Source organism: Aquarana catesbeiana, linkage group LG03 (genome assembly GCF_042186555.1).
Source record: "Aquarana catesbeiana isolate 2022-GZ linkage group LG03, ASM4218655v1, whole genome shotgun sequence".
Taxonomy (NCBI): Eukaryota; Metazoa; Chordata; class Amphibia; order Anura; family Ranidae; genus Aquarana; species Aquarana catesbeiana.
The window spans coordinates 667,666,539-667,686,109 of NC_133326.1; the positions used below are offsets into that span (position 1 = coordinate 667,666,539).

The following is a 19,571-nucleotide window of genomic DNA, read 5'->3' on the forward strand; positions in this document are numbered from 1 at the left end:
GTTACAAATGTCTGGTGACATCTCTCATATGCCCTGTACACACAGTTGGATTTTCCGAAAAAGTGCGATCGGATTGTGTTGTCAGAAATTCCGATCGTGTGTGGGCTCCATCTGACTTTTTCCGTCGAAATTTTCCGACAACAAAATCCGGTCGGTTAAGTTCCGATCGTGAGTACACAAATCCGATGCACAAAGTGCCATGCTTGCTCAGAATAAATTAAGAGACGAAAGCTATTGGCTACTGCCCTGTTCATAGTCCCGACGTACATGTTTTACATCACCGCGTTCAGAGCGATCGGATTTTCCGACAACTTTGTGCCACCGTGTGTATGCAAGACAAGTTTGAGCCAACATCCGTCGGAAAAAATCCATGGATTTTGTTGTCGGAATGTTCGATCAATGTCCGACCATGTGTACAGGGCATAAGAGATTTCCCCTCGTTTTGTAGAGCTTTTCCCCCACTTCCTGTTGTGTCTCTGGGACAGGAAGCAACAGAAAAAAATGCCCAATGGGACACAGTCGGAAAAAAACCCCAAAAACATTTTGGCTATACATTTGATTGAAGGAAGATGTATAGGGGTTAACTAAAAAACAAACATACATATTAACTCCATGCTGCAGCATCCATGAGACATTGCAGCTGTCCCTTGGCTCTGCGTCACAGGAGAATATTAGTAAATAGCTTTGTGATCTAAAAGAAAAGTATAACCAAAAAATGTTTGGTCACACTTCTCTTTGAAGTTAGCTTACTATAATTGAAAGTAAACTTTGATTTTAGGCTTTATACAAACTGTATATACTTGGTATCCTTGTATTCAGAACAGTTTTGTCACCTGGGGTTGCAGTTAGAGATACTAAGACATACCTCCAGAGTCCACCAAATGCTAGGACCCGTTGTCACAATGGTATAGCATAGCCGATATCAGCAGCTATGTTGGCACTGCTCAGCTAAAACACAATACTTGTTAAAATGTAAATTAAAAAGAATACATGTAGTTAACTGTAGCTGAATCCATAATACAAAAATTGCTAAAGCAAACTTGAAAGTTAAAGCGTTTGTTAACCCAAAAAAAAAAATGTAGATTCCGGTCTCTTAAAGCAGATTACACAGCACAGCACCCCCCTAAACCTACCACTTCCTGTATGCCCTCTCTAAACAGACCACGATAACCAGGGCTGCTCCGCCCTGATCACCGTGGTCAAAGTGCCTCCCTCTATGATAGGCTGCCTGCCCTCCTCTCTCCCCCCTCACCCCCTCCTTCCTCCCTGTCAGCGCCCTCTCTATCTGCTTTCCAGCTCCGATGGATGGCTTCTGTGGAGGAGACAAGTGACCACGTGATCTCCCTCTGACGTTAGAGGGAGATCACGGCCCCTCCCGCAGAAGACATCCATCGGAGCTGTAAAGCAGCCGCAAGTGATGTGACCGTCCTGAAGACAGCTGAAATTCAGTATTTACAGCGCTCATTTTTAAATACTTACACAGTGTGCTATGCCAACCTCTAATAGAGGGGCTGGCATAGACTTATTTTATTGCCTTAACAAACACTTTAAGCAAAAAAATAATAAAATACATTCTTATGTAACTTTCTGGTTAAACATTTGTAATCCCCAAGTAGCCCTGATTAATTTCTTATTCCATTATTTTGCAGAGATCTTTTGCTTCAGGTCCCCAATTGTCAATACAACAAAAGTCGATATATCAGGTACTCTTTTCTTCATTTTATTACATTTGTCCAAGACTTCAGTGCAGCGAATGCACTGGGGAATTTATCTCTATCTATCAGTCATTGTTCTGTATCTTTTTTTTCAAAAAGTATTTATATCTTTCAGAATTGTGCTCTTTTGTGGATATTGATCCAGAATTCAGAAAATATTATTATGGTATAAATGGGACCACTGAGCTCTATTGTGTTAACAACTGCAGCGGTCTCACATTGGATGAATATAAGTTAGACTGCCACTATGGACAGTGCTCACTAACAAACAAAGGTCCTCTGTGCTAGTAAGTATCAACCATAACTTATCTTCTTCTTCATTATTATCTTTAACATATACAGTATATTACCCAGAGATGTATCTATCAAAGAGATGCATAGAAACACTCTATGTGGCGCCTATAGAAATATACTCTTTCATTTCTTTTTTACAGTTTACTTTACTTCCTTGTATAGCACAGCAGAATCTTCTAAAAAAGTATAAAAAATGATGCTACACCCAGTAAATAGATACCTAACACGTCATAAAATTGCACACATTCGTGAGATGGCGACAAACTACGTGACTCAAAAATCTTCATAGGATACCTGTTTAGAGTTTCGGCTGAGGTCTAGTGCTGGAATTATTGCTCTCGCACTAATGTTTGTGGCGATACCTCATATGTGTGGTGCGAACACCATTTATTTATTTTAAATTTCTACATTGTCCCATTATTATTTTTTTAACACTTGTATTCCTATTACAAGGTCAGCTACGTGAACTGTTGGATCATTTCCTGGGTTCGCCGGTAAAAAAAGTAAGCCAAAGAAACACAGGTGAGCAGCGGGATGTGGGGACAACCCCTCCCGCTGCTTCTGACAGCAACCTAATTAGTCGCTCAGACCACTTTCATGAGAAAGACAATCTCTGGCTGAAAAAGAAATACCGGGGTTATGGCTGATATACTGTATATACGTATTGCGGTCAGAAAGTGGTTACCCAATGTTTGATATTTGATGAAGTCATGAAAATCATTCCTTTATGGCTCTGTTCCAACTTTACTTTCAGAAAATCTGCTATATAGTACAGATACAGTGTAATATTGTACCGTTAACCTTCAAAGTGGCTGCTGGAAATAAATTGGGCCCCCTTTACCTGTCCAGAGGCTGCCTGCCCTGTGTTCAGTCCCAGAAGCACAAAAACAAATTCAGGTTCAGTCTAGGGGTATTTTTACCTTTTATTGCAGATCTTGAAAAAAATGCAGAGAAGAGGGTTTAGGGTGCAGCATACTCTATGTAAAGAATCCATGTTAATATACTGTTATCTACCATTCAAATCAGTAAAACCGTTGATCTGTTTATAGCAATGTCTGTTCCGTGTAATTTTTTTGTTGTCCCTTCTCTTTAGCATTTATACAATACAAACTCTCATTTTTGTACCAAGGAAATCTGTTCTCATTCTCCATTCTCAAAACCTTTTATTTTCTCAGCTGTGAGATATCAGATCAATACTGGTACACCGGGGATCAATGCAACACAGCTATCAGTAAACCTGGGGTCATCGCTGGAGTCACTGTTGGACTGGTTGTTCTCCTTATTATAATTTTAATTCTGGTTTTCTTCTTGCGTAGACGTAAATATCGCTCAAACAAAATGAAGTGAGTGATTTATTGATACAAAAGAAAACAAAATAAATGATCAAAACCTTTTTAGTAAAAATGTAATCTTACCATTTTTATCTGTATATTTTCTTCCTTTAAAACCAGAGTGATACAGCCAGAATTGCATTCATATAAGGACATTCAGGAGCCACATGGTTATCAAAGAAACCCAAGAAAAGGTGAGGGATCATACAAGACAAATTTGGTTAGCTCCATAGTCTTTATTACAACCATTCAGTTCCTGAGCATCACCCCTTCTATTAGATGCTGCCATGTGTATCACCCACCTAATTGCCCAAGTTATTATTACTGTCACCCTCTAAATTTGTCCTAGTGATGACTTTCACCACAACCTCAAATAAAGATAAATGCAAAAGTTTGAGTTGTTACCAAGACAGGAACTAAAGTTAAGTCTTCCTGGGGGACACTTGTTCTGGTGACAACTGTCTAAAGGAGGATTTAATTCTCTTTGAAGAGATTTTGAGACTATGTTGGTGAACTTTGGGCTTGTGCCGATGACAGATATGTTTTGACATCATTTTCAGATCACATCTATGATAATTCTGAATTAATTGACAAGAGCATTGAGCCTGGTACACACTGGCCGGATATCGGTCAGTTCAAAAGAAACTGTCCGAAATTCAGCCCGTGTGTACAGCAGTTTGTCTGACAGAACCCGGCTGAACATTCAGCTTCAGTCAAATGGACATGCTGGAAACACAGCTGCTGATTGGCATCCGATCAGCACTCGCAGCCAATGGTTGCAAGGGCTGACCGGTGTGTCCCCCTGTCAGAACAAAATACTGGTGCGCAGTCATGTTAGAACAGGAAGGGGGCATCTCCAAACTGTTCCCACAAAGTTGGGAACATGAAATTGTCCAAAATGTCTTGGTATGCTGATGCCTTAAGAGTTACATAGTTACATAGTAGGTGAGGTTGAAAAAACTAAAAAAAAGTCCATCAAGTCCAACCTTTGTGTGTGATTTGTCAGTATTACCTTGTATATCCCTGTATGTGGTGGTCATTCAGATGCCTATATAATAGTTTTTTGAAACTATCGATGCTCCCCGCTGAGACCACATCCTTGCTGCTCTTACAGTAAAGACCCCTTACCACATGATCAGCTGTCAGCCAATGACAGCTGATCATGTGATGTAAACAGAGCCGGCAATCGGCTATTTTTTCTCCTCGCGCAGACAGCGTGAGGAGGAAAAAAAAGCCGATCACCAGCGGCCATGAGAGGGACATCAGTCCCGATCACGGCGATCATCTGCCTCATTTGGGTACAGTGTTGTATGACCGCGCAATTGTCATTCAAAGTGCGACAGTGCTGAAAGCTGAAAATTGGTCTGGGCAGGAGGGGGGTTTAAGTGCCCAGTAAGCAAGTGGTTAAGGTTGAACCTCTTTTTTCTTCTAAGTTTAATGAGTGGCCCTGTGTCTTGTTAAACTCCCTTGTTAAAAAAGTTTTATCCCTATTGTGGGGTCACCAGTACGGTATTTGTAAATTAAAATCATATCGCCCTCTCAAGCGTCTCTTCTCCAGAGAGAATAAGTTCAGTGCTCACAACCTTTCTTTATAACTAATGTCCTCCAGACCCTTTATTAGCTTTGCTGCTATTCTCTGTACTCGCTCCATTTCCAGTACATCCTTCCTGAGGACTGGTGCCCAGACCTGGACAGCATACTCCAGGTGCGGCCGAATCAGAGTCTTGTAGAGTGGGAGAATTATCGTTTTATTCCTGGAGTTAATCCCTTTTTTATTGCATGTCAATATTCTGTTTGCTTTGCTAGCAGCAGCTTGTTATTGCATGCCATTGCTGAGCCTATCATCTACTAGGGCCCCCGGGTCCTTTTTCCATCCTAGATTCGAGGTTCTCCCCTCAGTGTATAGATTGCATTCATATTTTTGCCACCCAAATGCATTATTTTACATTTTTCTATATTAAACCTAATTTGCCATGTAGTTGCCCACCCCATTAATTTGTTCAGATCTTTTTGCAAGGTTTCCACATCCTGCGGAGAAGTCATTGCCCCGCTTAGCTTAGTATCATCCACAAATACAAAGATTGAACTGTTTACCCCATCCTCCAGGTCCTTTATGAACAAATTAAATAGGTCTGGTCCCAGCACAGAACCCTGTGGGACCCCACTATCCACCCCTGACCATTCTGAGTATTCTCCATTTATCACCACCCTCTGAACTCTCCCCTGTAGTCAGGGTTTAATCCATGTACTCACCCTATGGTCCATGCCAATGGACCTTTTTTTGTACAGTAAACATTTATAGGGACCTGTATCACATGCTTTTGCAAAATCCAGATATACCACGTCTACGGCCCTTCCTTTATCTAGATGGCAACTCACCTCCTCATAGAAGGTTAATAGATTTGGCAAGAACGATTCTTCATGAATCCATGCTGATTACTGATAATGATACCATTTTCATTACTAAAATCTTGTATCTTGTATATAGTCCCTTATCATTCCCTTTAAGAGCTTGCATACTATTGATGTTAGACTAACTGGTCTGTAATTCCCAGGGGTGTATTTTGGGCACTTTTTAAATATTGCTGCTACTTTGGCTTTTCTCCAATCCGCTGGTAACATTCCAGTCAGTAGACTGTCAGTAAAAATTAGGAACAATGGTCTGGCAATTACTGAGTTCTCTAAGTACCCTCGGGTGCAAGCCATCCGGTCCCAGTGATTTATTAATGTTAAGTTTCCCAAGTCTAATTCTAATTCTGTCCTCTGTTAGCCATGAGGGTGCTTCCTGTGTTGTATCATGAGGATAAACACTGCAGTTTTGGTTACTAAAGCCCCCGATTCCCTCGTGAAGTCTGAGGAGAAGAATACATTCAATGCCTTTGCCATCTCCCCACCCTTTGTAACCAGATGTCCTTTCTCATTCTTTATGGAGCCAATATGGTCTGTCCTCCTTTTTACTGTTTACATACATTGTGTTCTATTTTAGCTGCCCTAATTGCACCCTTACATTTATTGTTGCATTCTTTATAAAGTCTGAAAGCTGATGATGATCCCACAACCCTGTATTTTTTCAAGGCCTTCCCCTATTGCAATTTATGCCTTATACCTTATGTTTCCTATTTGTGTGATTTATACTGAAGCCAATTGACCTGTGATCGCTGTTTCCTAAATTGCCCCGTATTTCTACATCCATGATCAGGTCTGTATTGTTGGTAGTCAGTAGATCTAGTAAAGTTTTATTTCTAGTTGGTGGTCTACCATCTGACCCATGAAATTGTCCTGCAAGACATTTGGGAACCGGCGAGCCTTAGACGAATGCATGGTTCCGTCCGCCCAGTCTATGTCTGGATAATTCAAATCCCCCATTATGATAACACTTCCCATCCTTGCTACTAATCCAAATTGTGATAGGAGGTCCATCTCTCCCTCCTCCCTCAGATTAGGGGGCCTATAGCATACTCCCAGTATTTTCCCCTTAGCTTCATCCCTTTGGAGCTCTACCCAATATGATTCCACCTCCTCCCTAGCTCCCTTAGTGATGTCATCTCTCACATTCACTTGTACATTATTCTTGATAAATAGGCATACCCCTCCCCCTTTTTTACCCTCTCTATCCCTGCAATAAAGGGTATACTCTTGAATGGTTGCTAGCCAATCATGAGAGCTGTTGAAACAGGTCTCTGAAATTCCCACAAAATCCAAATCCTCCTCGTACAACAGTATTGTCGCGTACACACGACCAGACTTTCCGACAGAATAAACTCTGACGGTCTTTCTGACGGAGTTCTGATGGAGTTCCGCTGAAACGGACTTGCCTACACACGAACACACCAAAGTCTGTTCGTTTAGAACGCGATGACGTACGACGGGACTTGAAAAGGAAGTTCAAAAGCCAGTAGCCAATAGCGGCCCTTGCATCGTATTTGGTCTGTTGGAATAGCATACAAACAAATGGTTTTCTCGATAGAAATTGATTCCGTCAGAAAGATTTAAAACATGTTGTATTCCTAGGTCTGTCAGAATTTTTGAAAAAAAAAGTCCGCTGGAGCCCACACACGATCGGAATATCCGATGAAATGATTCCGTTGGACCTTTTCTGCTGGTCCGGTCATGTGTACGCAGCATAACTCTAGTTCACCCATCTTGTCCTCCAGGCTCCTGGCATTGGTGAACATGCCACGTAGTTTAGACCGGTCGCATACTATCCTCTTATTGGGTGTTCTGAGATTGCAACTAGGACTTGTTACTATACTTACCTTGGGTTTATGTGCTTTAGTCAACCTACCAATAATGCCCCCAATACTACCCCCTGGAATATGTTCAGCGATGACTATCTCAACCTCTGGACTCCCCCCCCCCTGTTGCCTAGTTTAAAAACTCCTCTAACTTTTTGGCCATCTTTACTCCCAGCAGATCTGCACCCTAATCATTTGGGTGCAGTCCGTCTCTTCTATAGTACTGGTGACTGAATGAGATGTTGGCCCAGTCCTCCAGGAACCCAAACCCCTCCTTACTACACCAGCTCCTCAGCCACTTGTTTACTTCCCTAATCTCCCTCTGCCTTTCTGGTGTGGCTCAAGGTACCGGTAGTATTCCTGAGAATACTACCTCGGAGGTCCTTTTCCTCAATTTAGCTCCCTAAAATTGTTCTTTAGGACACTCCATCTGCCTCTGACTTTGTCATTGATGCCAACATGCACCATGAGAGTCGGGTCTTCCCCAGCCCCTCCCAGTAATCTGTCCACCACTGGAACTAAGGGGCCAGGCCCAACCCCTGAAAAACAATCCCTCACCATAATTCCCCTTCCACCAAATTATTTGGTCCAGTGCACAAAACAAGGTCCATAAAGACACGGATGAGCGAGTTTGGGGTAGAGGAACTTGACTGGCCTGCACAGAGTACTGACCTCAACCTGATAGAACCCCTTTGGGATGAATTAGAGCAGAGACTACGAGCCAGGCCTTCTTGTCCAACATCAGTGCCTGACCTCACAAATGCACTTCTGTAAGAATGGTCAAACATTCTCATAGACACACACCTAAACTTTGTGGACAGCCTTCCCAGAAGAGTTGAAGCTGTTATAGCTGCAAAGGGTGGGCCAACTCAATATTGAACTCTATGGACTGGGATGCCATTAAAATTCATGTGCGTGTAAAGGCAGGCATCCTAATACTTTTGGTAATATTGTGTATTACATTTATGGGTTTGGGTTTAATACTGGTTTAAATAGAGTACATACGATAAAAAAGATAGTATCATTCTTTGAATATCTTTCCAGGAATATTTACTAGTAATCACATTAAAGTCTTTATATATGTACTGTATGTTTATTTTAGGATTTGTGAGCTCTCAATCAAACAACAGTGGGTTTCAACAACATCATTAAAAAGTTAATTTATTTCAGTAATTGAATTCATTACACACAGAGTGATATATTTCAAGCAGTTCTTTCTTTTAATTTTGATGGTTATGGCTTACAGATAGGAATGGACCGAACACCCCCCAGTTCGGTTTGCACCAGAACATGCGAACAGGCAAAAAATGTGTTCAAACACGCAAACACCGTTAAAGTCTATGGGACACGAACATGAAAAATAAAAAGTGCTAATTTTAAAGGCTTATATGCATGGTATTGTCTTAAAAAGTGTTTGGAGACTTGGGTTCCGCCCCAGGGGACATGTATCAATATGTAACCGAGTGGCCCCTCCCCCCTCTGATGCTATGGGGAAGCCATAGGGATGTCCCTGTGTGTCAGAGGGAGGGCGGACTGGGTGGCCCTGCTCCCCTCTGACACTATGGGAAAGCCATAGGGATGTCTCTGTGCATCAGAGGGGGGCGGGGTCACCCAGGGACGTCATTGTGTGGCCCCACCCTCAGAAAAATCAAAAGTGCTAATTTTAAAGGCTTATATGCATGGTATTGTCTTAAAAAGTGTTTGGGGACCCGGGTCCTGCCCCAGGGGACATGTATCAATATGTAACCGAGTGACCCCGCCCCCCTCTGATGCTATGGGGAAGCCATAGGGATGTCCCCGTGCATCAGAGGGGGGTGGACCGGGCGGCCCCGCCCCCTCTGACGCTACAGGAAAGCCATAGGGATGTCCCCGTGCGTCAGACAGGGGCGGGGTCACCCAGCGACATCATTGTTTGGCCCCACCCTCAGTTATAAAAGAGCTGTCACCTGAGAGCGGCCAGTCATTATGGCAGATGCCTCCCCTGGAGGCAGATTGTAGGCGTCGTGTGGCTTTTTTTTTTTCTTTTTTGGCCTGTCGGAGAAAAGAAGAAGAAGAAGACTCCGTAGGACAGTTTTATTTTTTATTATTTTTTTTAATAAAGGACTTGTTCCAAGGCATGTATTGTGGTTTTTTTACCATTTTCACACATTTTTTTGTGAAATGGTAGGGGTACATTTGTACCCCGTTACCATTTCACACAGGGGCGGCCGGAATCTGGGGGTCCCCTTGTTAAAGGGGGCTTCCAGATTCTGATAAGCCCCCGCCCGCAGACCCCCACAACCGCCGGGCAAGGGTTGTGGGGATGAGGCCCTTCTCCCCATCAACATGGGGGCAAGGTGCTTTGGGGGCTACCCCAAAGCACCCTCCCAATGTTGAGGGCATGTGGCCTGGTACGGTTCAGGAGGTGGGGGGGCGCTCTCTTGTCCCCCCTCTTTTCCTGCAGCCTGCCAGTTTGCGTGCTCGGATAAGGTTCTGGTATGGATTTTTAGGGGGACCCCACGCCATTTTTAAAAAAAAATTTGGCACGGGTTTCCCCTTAAAATCCACACCAGATCTGAAGGGTCTGGTATGGATTTTGAGGGGGACCCCCACGCCATTTTTTTAAAATTTTGGCTCGGGGTTCCCCTTAATAGCCATACCATAACTGAAGGGCCCGGTATGGAATTTGGGGGGACCCCCACGCATTTTTTTTTTTAATTTTGGTTCAGGATTTCCCTATGGGGGAATCCCATGCCGTTTTTATCAATGAACTTTTATGTGTATTGCCGGGAGTCGGGACCGACAATTCATTATAGCCGCAAGTACTTTTAAATGACTTTTTTTCCTTTAGAGCCCTTGCACACTGGGGCGGGGGGCGACGTCGGCTGTAAAACGCCGCTATTATTAGCGGCGTTTTACCGTCGGTATGCGGCCGCTAGCGGGGTGGTTTTACCACCCGCTAGCGGCCGAGAAAGGGTTAAATACCTCCGCAAAGCGCCTCTGCAGAGGCGCATTGCTGGCGGTATAGCCGCGCCGTCCCATTGATTTCAATGGGCAGGAGCGGTAAAGGAGCGGTATACACACCGCTCCTTCACCGCTCCGAAGATGCTGCTGGCAGGACTTTTTTTACCGTCCTGCCAGCGCATCTCTCCAGTGTGCAAGCCCTCGGGGCTTTCACACTGGGATGACAGCAGCGGCACTTTCGGGGCGGTTTGCAGGCGCTATTATTAGCGCAATAGCGCCTGCAAACCGCCCCAGTGTGCAAGGGCTCTTAGAAATGTAATTTTGCTCTCAGACTGTTGTAAACACAGGAAACATGCGCCACTTTACAGGCATACTATAGACACCCCCCAGCTACAAAATTTAAAGGAATATTACACTTTTATTGTTTCACTTTAAGCATTATTAAAATCACTGCTCCCGAAAAAACGTCCATTTTTAAAACTTTTTTTTTGCATTGATAAAAACCCAGGACCCAGGTCCCCAAACAATTTTTATGACAATACCATGCATATAAGCCTTTAAAATTAACACTTTTGATTTCTCCCATAGACTTTTAAAGGGTATTCCGCGGTTTATCGAATTGTTCGCTATTCGGCGAACAGGCGAGCCCCCGATGTTCGAATCGAATTTATGTTCGACTCGAACATTGGGACCATCCCTACTTACAGATAGTGAAAACCCAAAATTCTGTATCTCAGAAAATTACAATATTGTAAAAAAGTTCAATATTGTAGACTCATGGTGTCACACTCTAATCAGCTAACTAACTCAAAACACCTGTAAAGCTACAAAGAAATTTGTTCCTCTGGTGGAACATTATATTGCAAGAAATCCTGAAGAAAATCAAAGTTGAATATAAAAAAAATATACATTTTATTTGGAAAAAGTTAAAACAGGAAATTGAAAATGCGTAGTAGTGAAACTACAAAGGATGCAAGTACAAACATAGATACATCACTATAAACCATACATGTAACCACGTGCTCTGTGTGGTGAACACACATAGACTAAGTATATACCCAACGCGTTTCGAGTTACAGCGTTAATCCTCTTCTTTGGGGGTATGTGGTTATGGGTAGAATTTTAATATCTACAAAGACAGAAAATATAATAAATTGACAATTAAAGAAAATTGTTCATAGTAACAAAATATTCAGCATTAAAATCAGTATATACTGACCATGTGGTTATATAGGATATCATAGGTAAGCATAGGTAATCATTAAAAACAAGGAGTGTTTGCTGCCATTGATCGGTCAAAGATCCAAGGGATGAAGTGAAAACAAAGATCCAGCCCTGCATACCCACAGAGGGCACTTAGCCCAACTTCCAAAAGCATGTTGTCCATGGCTGTTTCCCAGGCTTATAGGACACATCACTATACTCAAGGTTAACAGCAATATTCTGATGTGCTGTGTGACTATTAAACATTCCAATCTGTGGCCAGTTGAATCTTTCAGTCTGCTATATGTAACGTCCACCCCAACAATAAAGATTCACTGACCTTTCGGGTCTGTGGTGTGGTGCCTTTTTTGGAGGTTGGGCTGAGTGCCCTCTGTGGGTGTGCAGATCTGGATCTTCATTTTCACTTCATCCCTTGGATCTTTGACTGATGGCAGCAAACACTCCTTGTTTTTAATGATGCGATTACCTATGATATCCTATATAACCACATGGTCAGTACATACTGATTTTACTGCTTTATATTTTGTCACTATGAACAATTTTCTTTGATTGTCAATATATTATATTTTTATTTTTTTTATTTATTTTTATTTTTTATATTCAACTTTCATTCTCTTCTTTGATTTTCTTCTGGAGTTCTTTCTTATTCCTTATTTCTATTTCTATTTCTATTTTTTTTGCAAATTGAGAATGGGCAAAAGATTGCCCTCAGCCTCACCTTTCTATGGTATGACCCAATGTTTGCGGACCTAGGGTATTTTTGTGGATCTGCGGCTAATGCCGCTAGGTCATAATTTCTGCATTTACACTATTCAGATTTTAGACCATGAATGTTTCTAATCATCTTCTTACTTTTACCTAACTGTATCGACCCCCTGGCAGGGATATCTAGTAGAGCTGCACATGTAATATCTCTACATGCTTACTAGTTCACCCGAATCATGGGCTCCCTTAGTAGAACCTTGAGGCCTACCCGACATATGTGGACCTTATACCTCTAGGTCACTCAGGGGATGCATGTATTTCTAAAATACCCTGCTGATCACATTTTTGCCCATGTCATTATGTTATGTTTGATGTGCTGTACCCCTGCGCAGGTGACTGACTGTTTTGTTATTGAGCTTTCTACAATAAATATTATTGTACCTAAAAGTGGACTGTTTGGTGAGGCCAGTGACCACTGGAGTCTTGCCACCCAGTGTCGGAGGAGTGAGGGGGAGATATGCCTGTTGTAGGACTGAATACTTTTCAGTGCAAACAAGTGAATGAGCTTTTAAACAAGCTCTCACTGATCTCAGTAGCTGCGGACACTATGGAGCAATTCACTTTAAAATTCAAGTCATTCTTTTAGCAACCTAGTTCCCCCTACTCTCCCAGCAGTGACTTTTCAGGTCAGCTCTCTCTGTTCCTACCTTCATCACTGACTGAGTGGTTCACCTATCTCTCTTTCCACGTCCCAGAGCACCTGTCCTGTGTTTACATCAGAGATTGGAAGGCTCCTGAGTCACTGCTGGGAGAGGGAGCAGTGGAGTTGAGCTGCTGAGTCGCTGATGGTCGTGGGAAGTTTATCTTATGCTGATGAAGAGAGGAGAAGGTGTTTTATAGTGAAATCAGGTAGAACTGGGCAGGAAGGACAGTACTGCTTGGGATTTCAGTGCAGCAGAAGCAGAGAAGTCAGCTGAATACAGGAGGTTAGTAGCTTACTGGGCTTCTGGGAGATCGTTAATTATTTTTTTAAGAGGAAACATAGGAAAATGGCCAGATCATTTTATTATTATTTATTATTGACACTGCTACTACAAATATTAATATTACTAAAACATCATTTTTTTATACACAGGTTACTACTCCTAGACCCCAACTAATTAATGGAGAGCCTCAGAAGTAAGTCACCAACCTGAAAATGTCACCACCCTGGACACGGATCTCTAAACTCAGTCCAATGGAAACAACCGATGACAAACACATTTAAGCAATGATAATTGACATAATTAAATTTTTGCATTATAAAATAATGACATACTAAGAACTTTATATCCGATAATTTTAGAGTTTTATTGGTCATTTGACATCCTTGTGTGTACTGAAAGATAACATTTCTGAGAACATAAAAATGTGTATCTTTTGTTTTTTGAATTATGTATTGTGGGAAACCAACATTGCTTGAAAAATATGAAACAACACAAAATCTGCTCAAATATTTTTCAAAAATATTGCAGTATTTATTATTTATACTATTATGTTAGATTTAAATGTTAGATTTATGTTAGATTTAAAATATATTTTTTAAAATGAGGTGTCATTACAGCATTATATTTTTCTATTAAAACTAATAAAAATGGTTGCTGTGTAAATAAAATTACTTTACTTTACTAATTTTATACATTATTCTACCAATTAAGAAAGATCATTAGAATTTATAATACATGTATACCTAATAAAAAATAAGTACTGCAAAAGATCAAACAATGTCAAAATGTTAATTTGTGTACATATAGCTATCCTAAAGCAGAAAAATAACACAGAAGCAAGAAATTATAAAAAAATATATATATTTTCTTTTTTACAAAAAGTTAATTGAAACGAGATACATAACAGAATTAATGATTGAATGACAACCTGAAAATACCTCCCATCCCACCGGGAGCCTCGAGCGACCAGCCGTCATGTCTGCCAGCTGGTCAGAGACCCTAACTCGGCTTTGATTCAGTCTCGAATCTAGTTACCAGGAAGTGATGCCATGACATCACTTCCTGTTTACTAGAGCCTTAAAGGCGCCAAATTTTAAAATACCACAGTATTCAAAACGGCCAAACTTGGCGTTTTGAAAGCTTTTAAGTGAAAAAGAGGGATATGGAGTCCAGATCCCTCCATACCTGTCACTGCCTTTTACTGTCACAAGGGATGTTTACATTCCTTGTGACAGCAATAAAATTGATCAGAAAAAAGTAAAGGGACAATGTAAAAAATAAATAAATAAATAATTAAAATAAGATTTAAAAAAAAAAAAAAGTAAAGTGCCCAATCCCTCTGTGTTTTTGAACTGAAACAAACGCATATGCAAGTCACGCCAGCAAATGTAAACAGTGTTCGCACCACGATAATAAGAGCAATAATTCTAGCACAAGACCTCCTCTGTAGTTCTAAACTGGAAACCTGTAGAAATTTTTAAAGCATCGCCTATGGAGATTTTTAAGTAGCATAGTTTGCCGCCATTCCACGTGTGTGCGCAATTTTAAAGCATGACATGCTAGGTAACTATTTACTCAGCGTAACATCATCTTTCACATTATACAAAAAGATTAGGCTTTACTGTTTTTTTTATTCATGAAAGGGTATTTCTTCCAAAAATTGCATTTGAAAGACGGCTGCGCAAATACAGCGTGGCATAAAATATTGCAATGATCGCCATTCTATTCTCTAGGTTCTCCGCTAAAAAACCTAAATAATGTTTAGGGGTTCAAAGTAATTTTCTAGCAAATAATATTGAATTTAACTTGTAAGAAACAAGTGTCAGAAAAAAATGTAACGACGTTGTCACCCCATCTATAACGAATGAAAATCTACATAAATCAAGGAAACACAACAAAATGTGATGTAACACAATAAATCAAATACTATAAAACAAATGGTGTGTCATCGTGGAATATCACTGCGAATTTTGGAAGTTCCTCATGTACTGTATAATAAGAAGACACTACATATTAAATATATTTAGTTACAGATTTTTTTTTAATAGAAAACTGCTAAAAAAACTAAAGACAAAGAAAAAAAAGGCGGACAAAATGAAATCAACTCTGTTTATATTGTACAGTCGAAACTAATGCACAGAATTTTGGAATTAAGGATGGAAGGAAAGTGGTTTACTGGTATTAAGTAACTTGGTGCTTCCAAAGTTCAGACATTATTTGGTTAATCTTAGAATTACTTGGAATCTTATGTTGAAACATTCCATGTATTTTATTAGATAAGATGAAGAGGGATTCAAATCATTTTCAATTTATTAAAACTGATTGATTTGTAATAAAAAAAAAGTAATATTCTGTGATGCTAGTACAAGAAGATATGCAATTAAAATAATCTTTTTAATACATAATGACTTAGCTTGCTATGAATATAAATGAATCCCACTACAAGTCGTTGAATGCTGCCATTCCTAGTATAGAAAAAAAAATTGCAGTATACTGTATATACTGTAGGTTGTAGACGCTATAACTTTTGAGAAAACCAATTAATATACGCTTATTGAGATTTTTTCTTACCAAAAATATGTAGCAGAATACACATTGGCCTAAATTGATGAAGAAATTTGTTTTTTTACATTTTTTTTATTGGATATGTTTTATAGCAGAAAGTAAAAAATATTTTTTTTTCAAAATTGCCGGTCTTTTTTTATTTATAGTGCAAAAAATAAAAAAAACAGAGGTGATCAAATACCACCAAAAGAAATCTCTATTTATGGGGAAAAAAAGGACATAAATTATATTCAGATACAGAATTGTACGACAGTGCAATTATCAGTTAAAAGTAAAGCAGTGCCGTATCACAAAAAATGGCCTGGTCATGAAAGTAAATCTTCTGGAGGTCAAGTGGTTAAACATTTTTTTTACATTTCTTCATTTGCTTCCCGATTTCTGGTCTAGGCCAAAAATATGTCATACATTCCAGGCTTGACTCACGTCAGGGTGGGGGGGAGGAGCCCTGACATGTAGTTGGGGAAAGAAACAACAGAGATATTGAAAATAGACAGGGTACATAGGATCGTGAGATGCCAAGTCCAGGCGGATGACATCCTAAAAGATGTAATATTTTGGCTTCACTATGCTGAAGAGAAATCTAAAATCATGGAAGGTGCACGGAAATCATCAGGAATCTTATACGAAGGAACGGAGCTGCAAATATTCTCAGACTTATCAGCAGAAACTCTTGCAAGGAGAAGACTTCTTAAGCCTCTGACAGAACAAATGCGGACACTGAATGTGGCATATCAATGGGGATCTCCAGCATGTCTTAAGGGAAGGAAGGATGGTCGAAATGCAGTACTTAGATTCCTGAAGATCTTCAGGACTTTTGTAGTGAACTGGATCTTATACTTCCCCCTTTACCGGGATGGGAAAAAAACACTGGGACAATATTTGCTACAAGTAATAGGCAGTGGACCCATAGTGAGAGAAGAGGGGGAGGGAGAGGTAGTAGTGAGGATACAGGGAGCATGTATTTGGAGAGATAAACAAAGAACACTAGGGTGTAGGTAAGAATATGATCAGAGAGAAATAAATAGATGGACGGGGGCAGGGGGGGCTGGTGGGCCAGTCGAGGGTTCAGTAAGGTTAGGAGTAACCGCCCCTCAGGAGGTATGGGAACTGGACGATATCTGGATAGATGCCGTTGGATCCATACATTGAACATATATGTTAAGGGGGGGAGGTGGGTGGAGAGTGGGATTGGAGTGGTGGGGGGGTTTCTCCTCCTCTCCCTCCTCTCCTGTACCTTTTGGCCTGCCAGGTGCTCCCTATAATGAATTATGACCACAATAACTTTAGTTTCTTATAACGTAAGAGGACTGAATACTCCAAGAAAAAGATATAAGGTAAAAAAAGCGTAGCATTTGATTGGGGCGAATGTGGTCTGTCTTCAAGAAACCCATGAGCACAGATTGTCCTCGAACTTGTTCCCTGTGTAGTTCTATGGCGATTCAGTATCCAGCCATTCATGGGGGGTGGCCATAGGTTTTGATAAGACCACAGTATTTGCTGTAAAGGAGCAGCTGGCAGACCCAGAGGATAGGTTCCTTTTTAAAAAAGGGAGATTGTGCAACATGGAATGTACGCTGGCGTATATTTACTCCCCAAATAGGGAACCAGATACATTCTTAAGGAAAGTTTTGAAAAAAACTTGAGGTATTTAAGGATGGTAAACTTATAATAGCTGGAGACTTAAACTTGAATATAGACCCTCGGGGAGATACTACGGGGGGCCCCTCTTGCTATACATTTGAAAGGCGGTAAAAAAAATGCTATCGGAGTGTCAGCTGGTAGATGCATGGAGGGTCAGGCACCCAGGGAAAAGGAATTATACTTTTTACTCCCCAGTCCATGGGTCATTTTCAGGGATTGACTATGTCCTCATAGAATATCAACTATTACTGTCTCTTAGAAAGGTGGAGATTAAAGCAATAACCCTCTCTGATCATGCCCCAGTAGTGATTCAATTAGAAATATCACAAGATTTTTACAGAGGGGAAGGAATTGGAGATTAAATAATTCTCTTATTCAGGATCTGGTGAAAAATAAGAAGATTGAGCAAGAGCTGGAGAATTTATTTTCGGTTAATGATACACCAAAAATTCCCTGGTCAACTTTGTGGGAAGCACACAAGGCCTTTATAGGGGGAATATTGATAGGGGTTGGAGCAGGGAAGAAGAGAGAGAGGAGAGAGGAGCTCAGTACCTTATATAGAGAGATATATGATTCAGAACAGGTGACAAGACCCCAAGGCATTCCAGAGAGACGAGAATTAATAGCAAAAAGAGAGGAATTAATACAACTGTTAGCACAGGATAAAAATAGTGTTTTATATATAGTAAACAAAGAGAGGTATCAATGGGGTAATAAATCCGGGAAATGGCTGGCCAGAGCAGTAAAGGAGAAAAAAAATCTTATCCTTTATCCCTAAAATTAAAAACGATGTGGGGGAGATGGTACATTCGTCTCCTGAAATAGCGAAGGTATTCCATGCATATTATAGCACATTATATAAGGTGAATCAAAGAGGGGAAGATATAGAGAGACATGATGCAGAAGTCTATGAGTACCTGCGGGGCCTAGACCTTCCCATGGTGCCTAAGGAGGAGCTTGAACAACTTGAAGCCCCGATTACCTAGGAAGAGGTAGCAAGAGCAATAAAAAGTATGGCCCTGGGAAACAGCCCAGGCCCCGACGGGTACTCTATGCTGTATTATAAAAGATCCCTAAACTATGTGAATATTTGAATACTCTGGCAGAAGGAGAGACTTTGCGGGAGGAATCATTATTGACCTATTTAACTCTTATTCCAAAAGAAGGGAAGAATCCAGCAGCCCCAGCGAGTTATAGGCCAATATCCCTGTTAAATACAGATATAAAGATAACTCCCTTAAGTCTATGCTTTTGATTCATGAAGTACATAGGTGGGAGACCCCTGTCGCATTTCTGTCGATAGACACTGAAAAGGCCTTCGACAGTGTGGACTGAGGGTTTATGTTTGGAACATCATCAGCCTGCTTTCTATCATCACCCAACAGCTAAAATTAGAATAAACGGGAACCTATCCCCATCCCTTGAACTATTTAATGGGACAAGGCAGGGGTGTCCCCTCTCTCCAATGCTGTTTGTAATGGCATTGGGAACTCTGTTAGCAGCAATCCGTAAAAACCCGGACATCAGAGGGGTGAGAGTAGGGGAACAGGATTACAGAGTAGCCGCTTATGCGGATGATTTGCTTTTTTATGTGTCCAACCCTAGGATAACAATTCCAATTATACTAGAGGAGCTGAGTAGATATGGAAAGTTGTCTAATTTTAAAATAAATATGTCCAAATCCGAGATTTTGAACATCACCATCCCAAGGGAGGAACAACTGGCAATTCAACCAAAATTCCCTTTTGTATGGTGTAAAGAGGGACTGGGGTACTTGGCAGTGTTGCAAACTACCAGTATTTTTACTGGCAGCCAGAAAAAAATGAGCACTTTTTTCCTGCCAGTAAATGTCAGTGAAAGAAAAAGGTTGCCAGTAAAAAATATGGCTGTGACGTTTGGCCAAGACCATCCGAGTACCTGCTACAGTGTGTT

General features: G+C 40.9%; 1 protein-coding gene across 1 annotated transcript in view; it reads left to right on the forward strand.

Annotated features, from left to right (window-relative positions):
- The window catches only part of LOC141134078 (uncharacterized), a 53,147-nt gene extending 37,118 nt beyond the window's left edge, over window positions 1–16,029 (forward strand). The window contains exons 8-12 of the mRNA XM_073623665.1: window positions 1,650–1,703; window positions 1,831–2,002; window positions 3,185–3,352; window positions 3,461–3,534; window positions 13,583–16,029. Coding sequence (XP_073479766.1) covers window positions 1,650–1,703; window positions 1,831–2,002; window positions 3,185–3,352; window positions 3,461–3,534; window positions 13,583–13,596 — 482 coding nt within the window. The 3' untranslated portion in view covers window positions 13,597–16,029. The remainder of the gene's footprint in view (window positions 1–1,649; window positions 1,704–1,830; window positions 2,003–3,184; window positions 3,353–3,460; window positions 3,535–13,582) is intronic.
- Window positions 16,030–19,571: the final 3,542 nt, after the last annotated feature.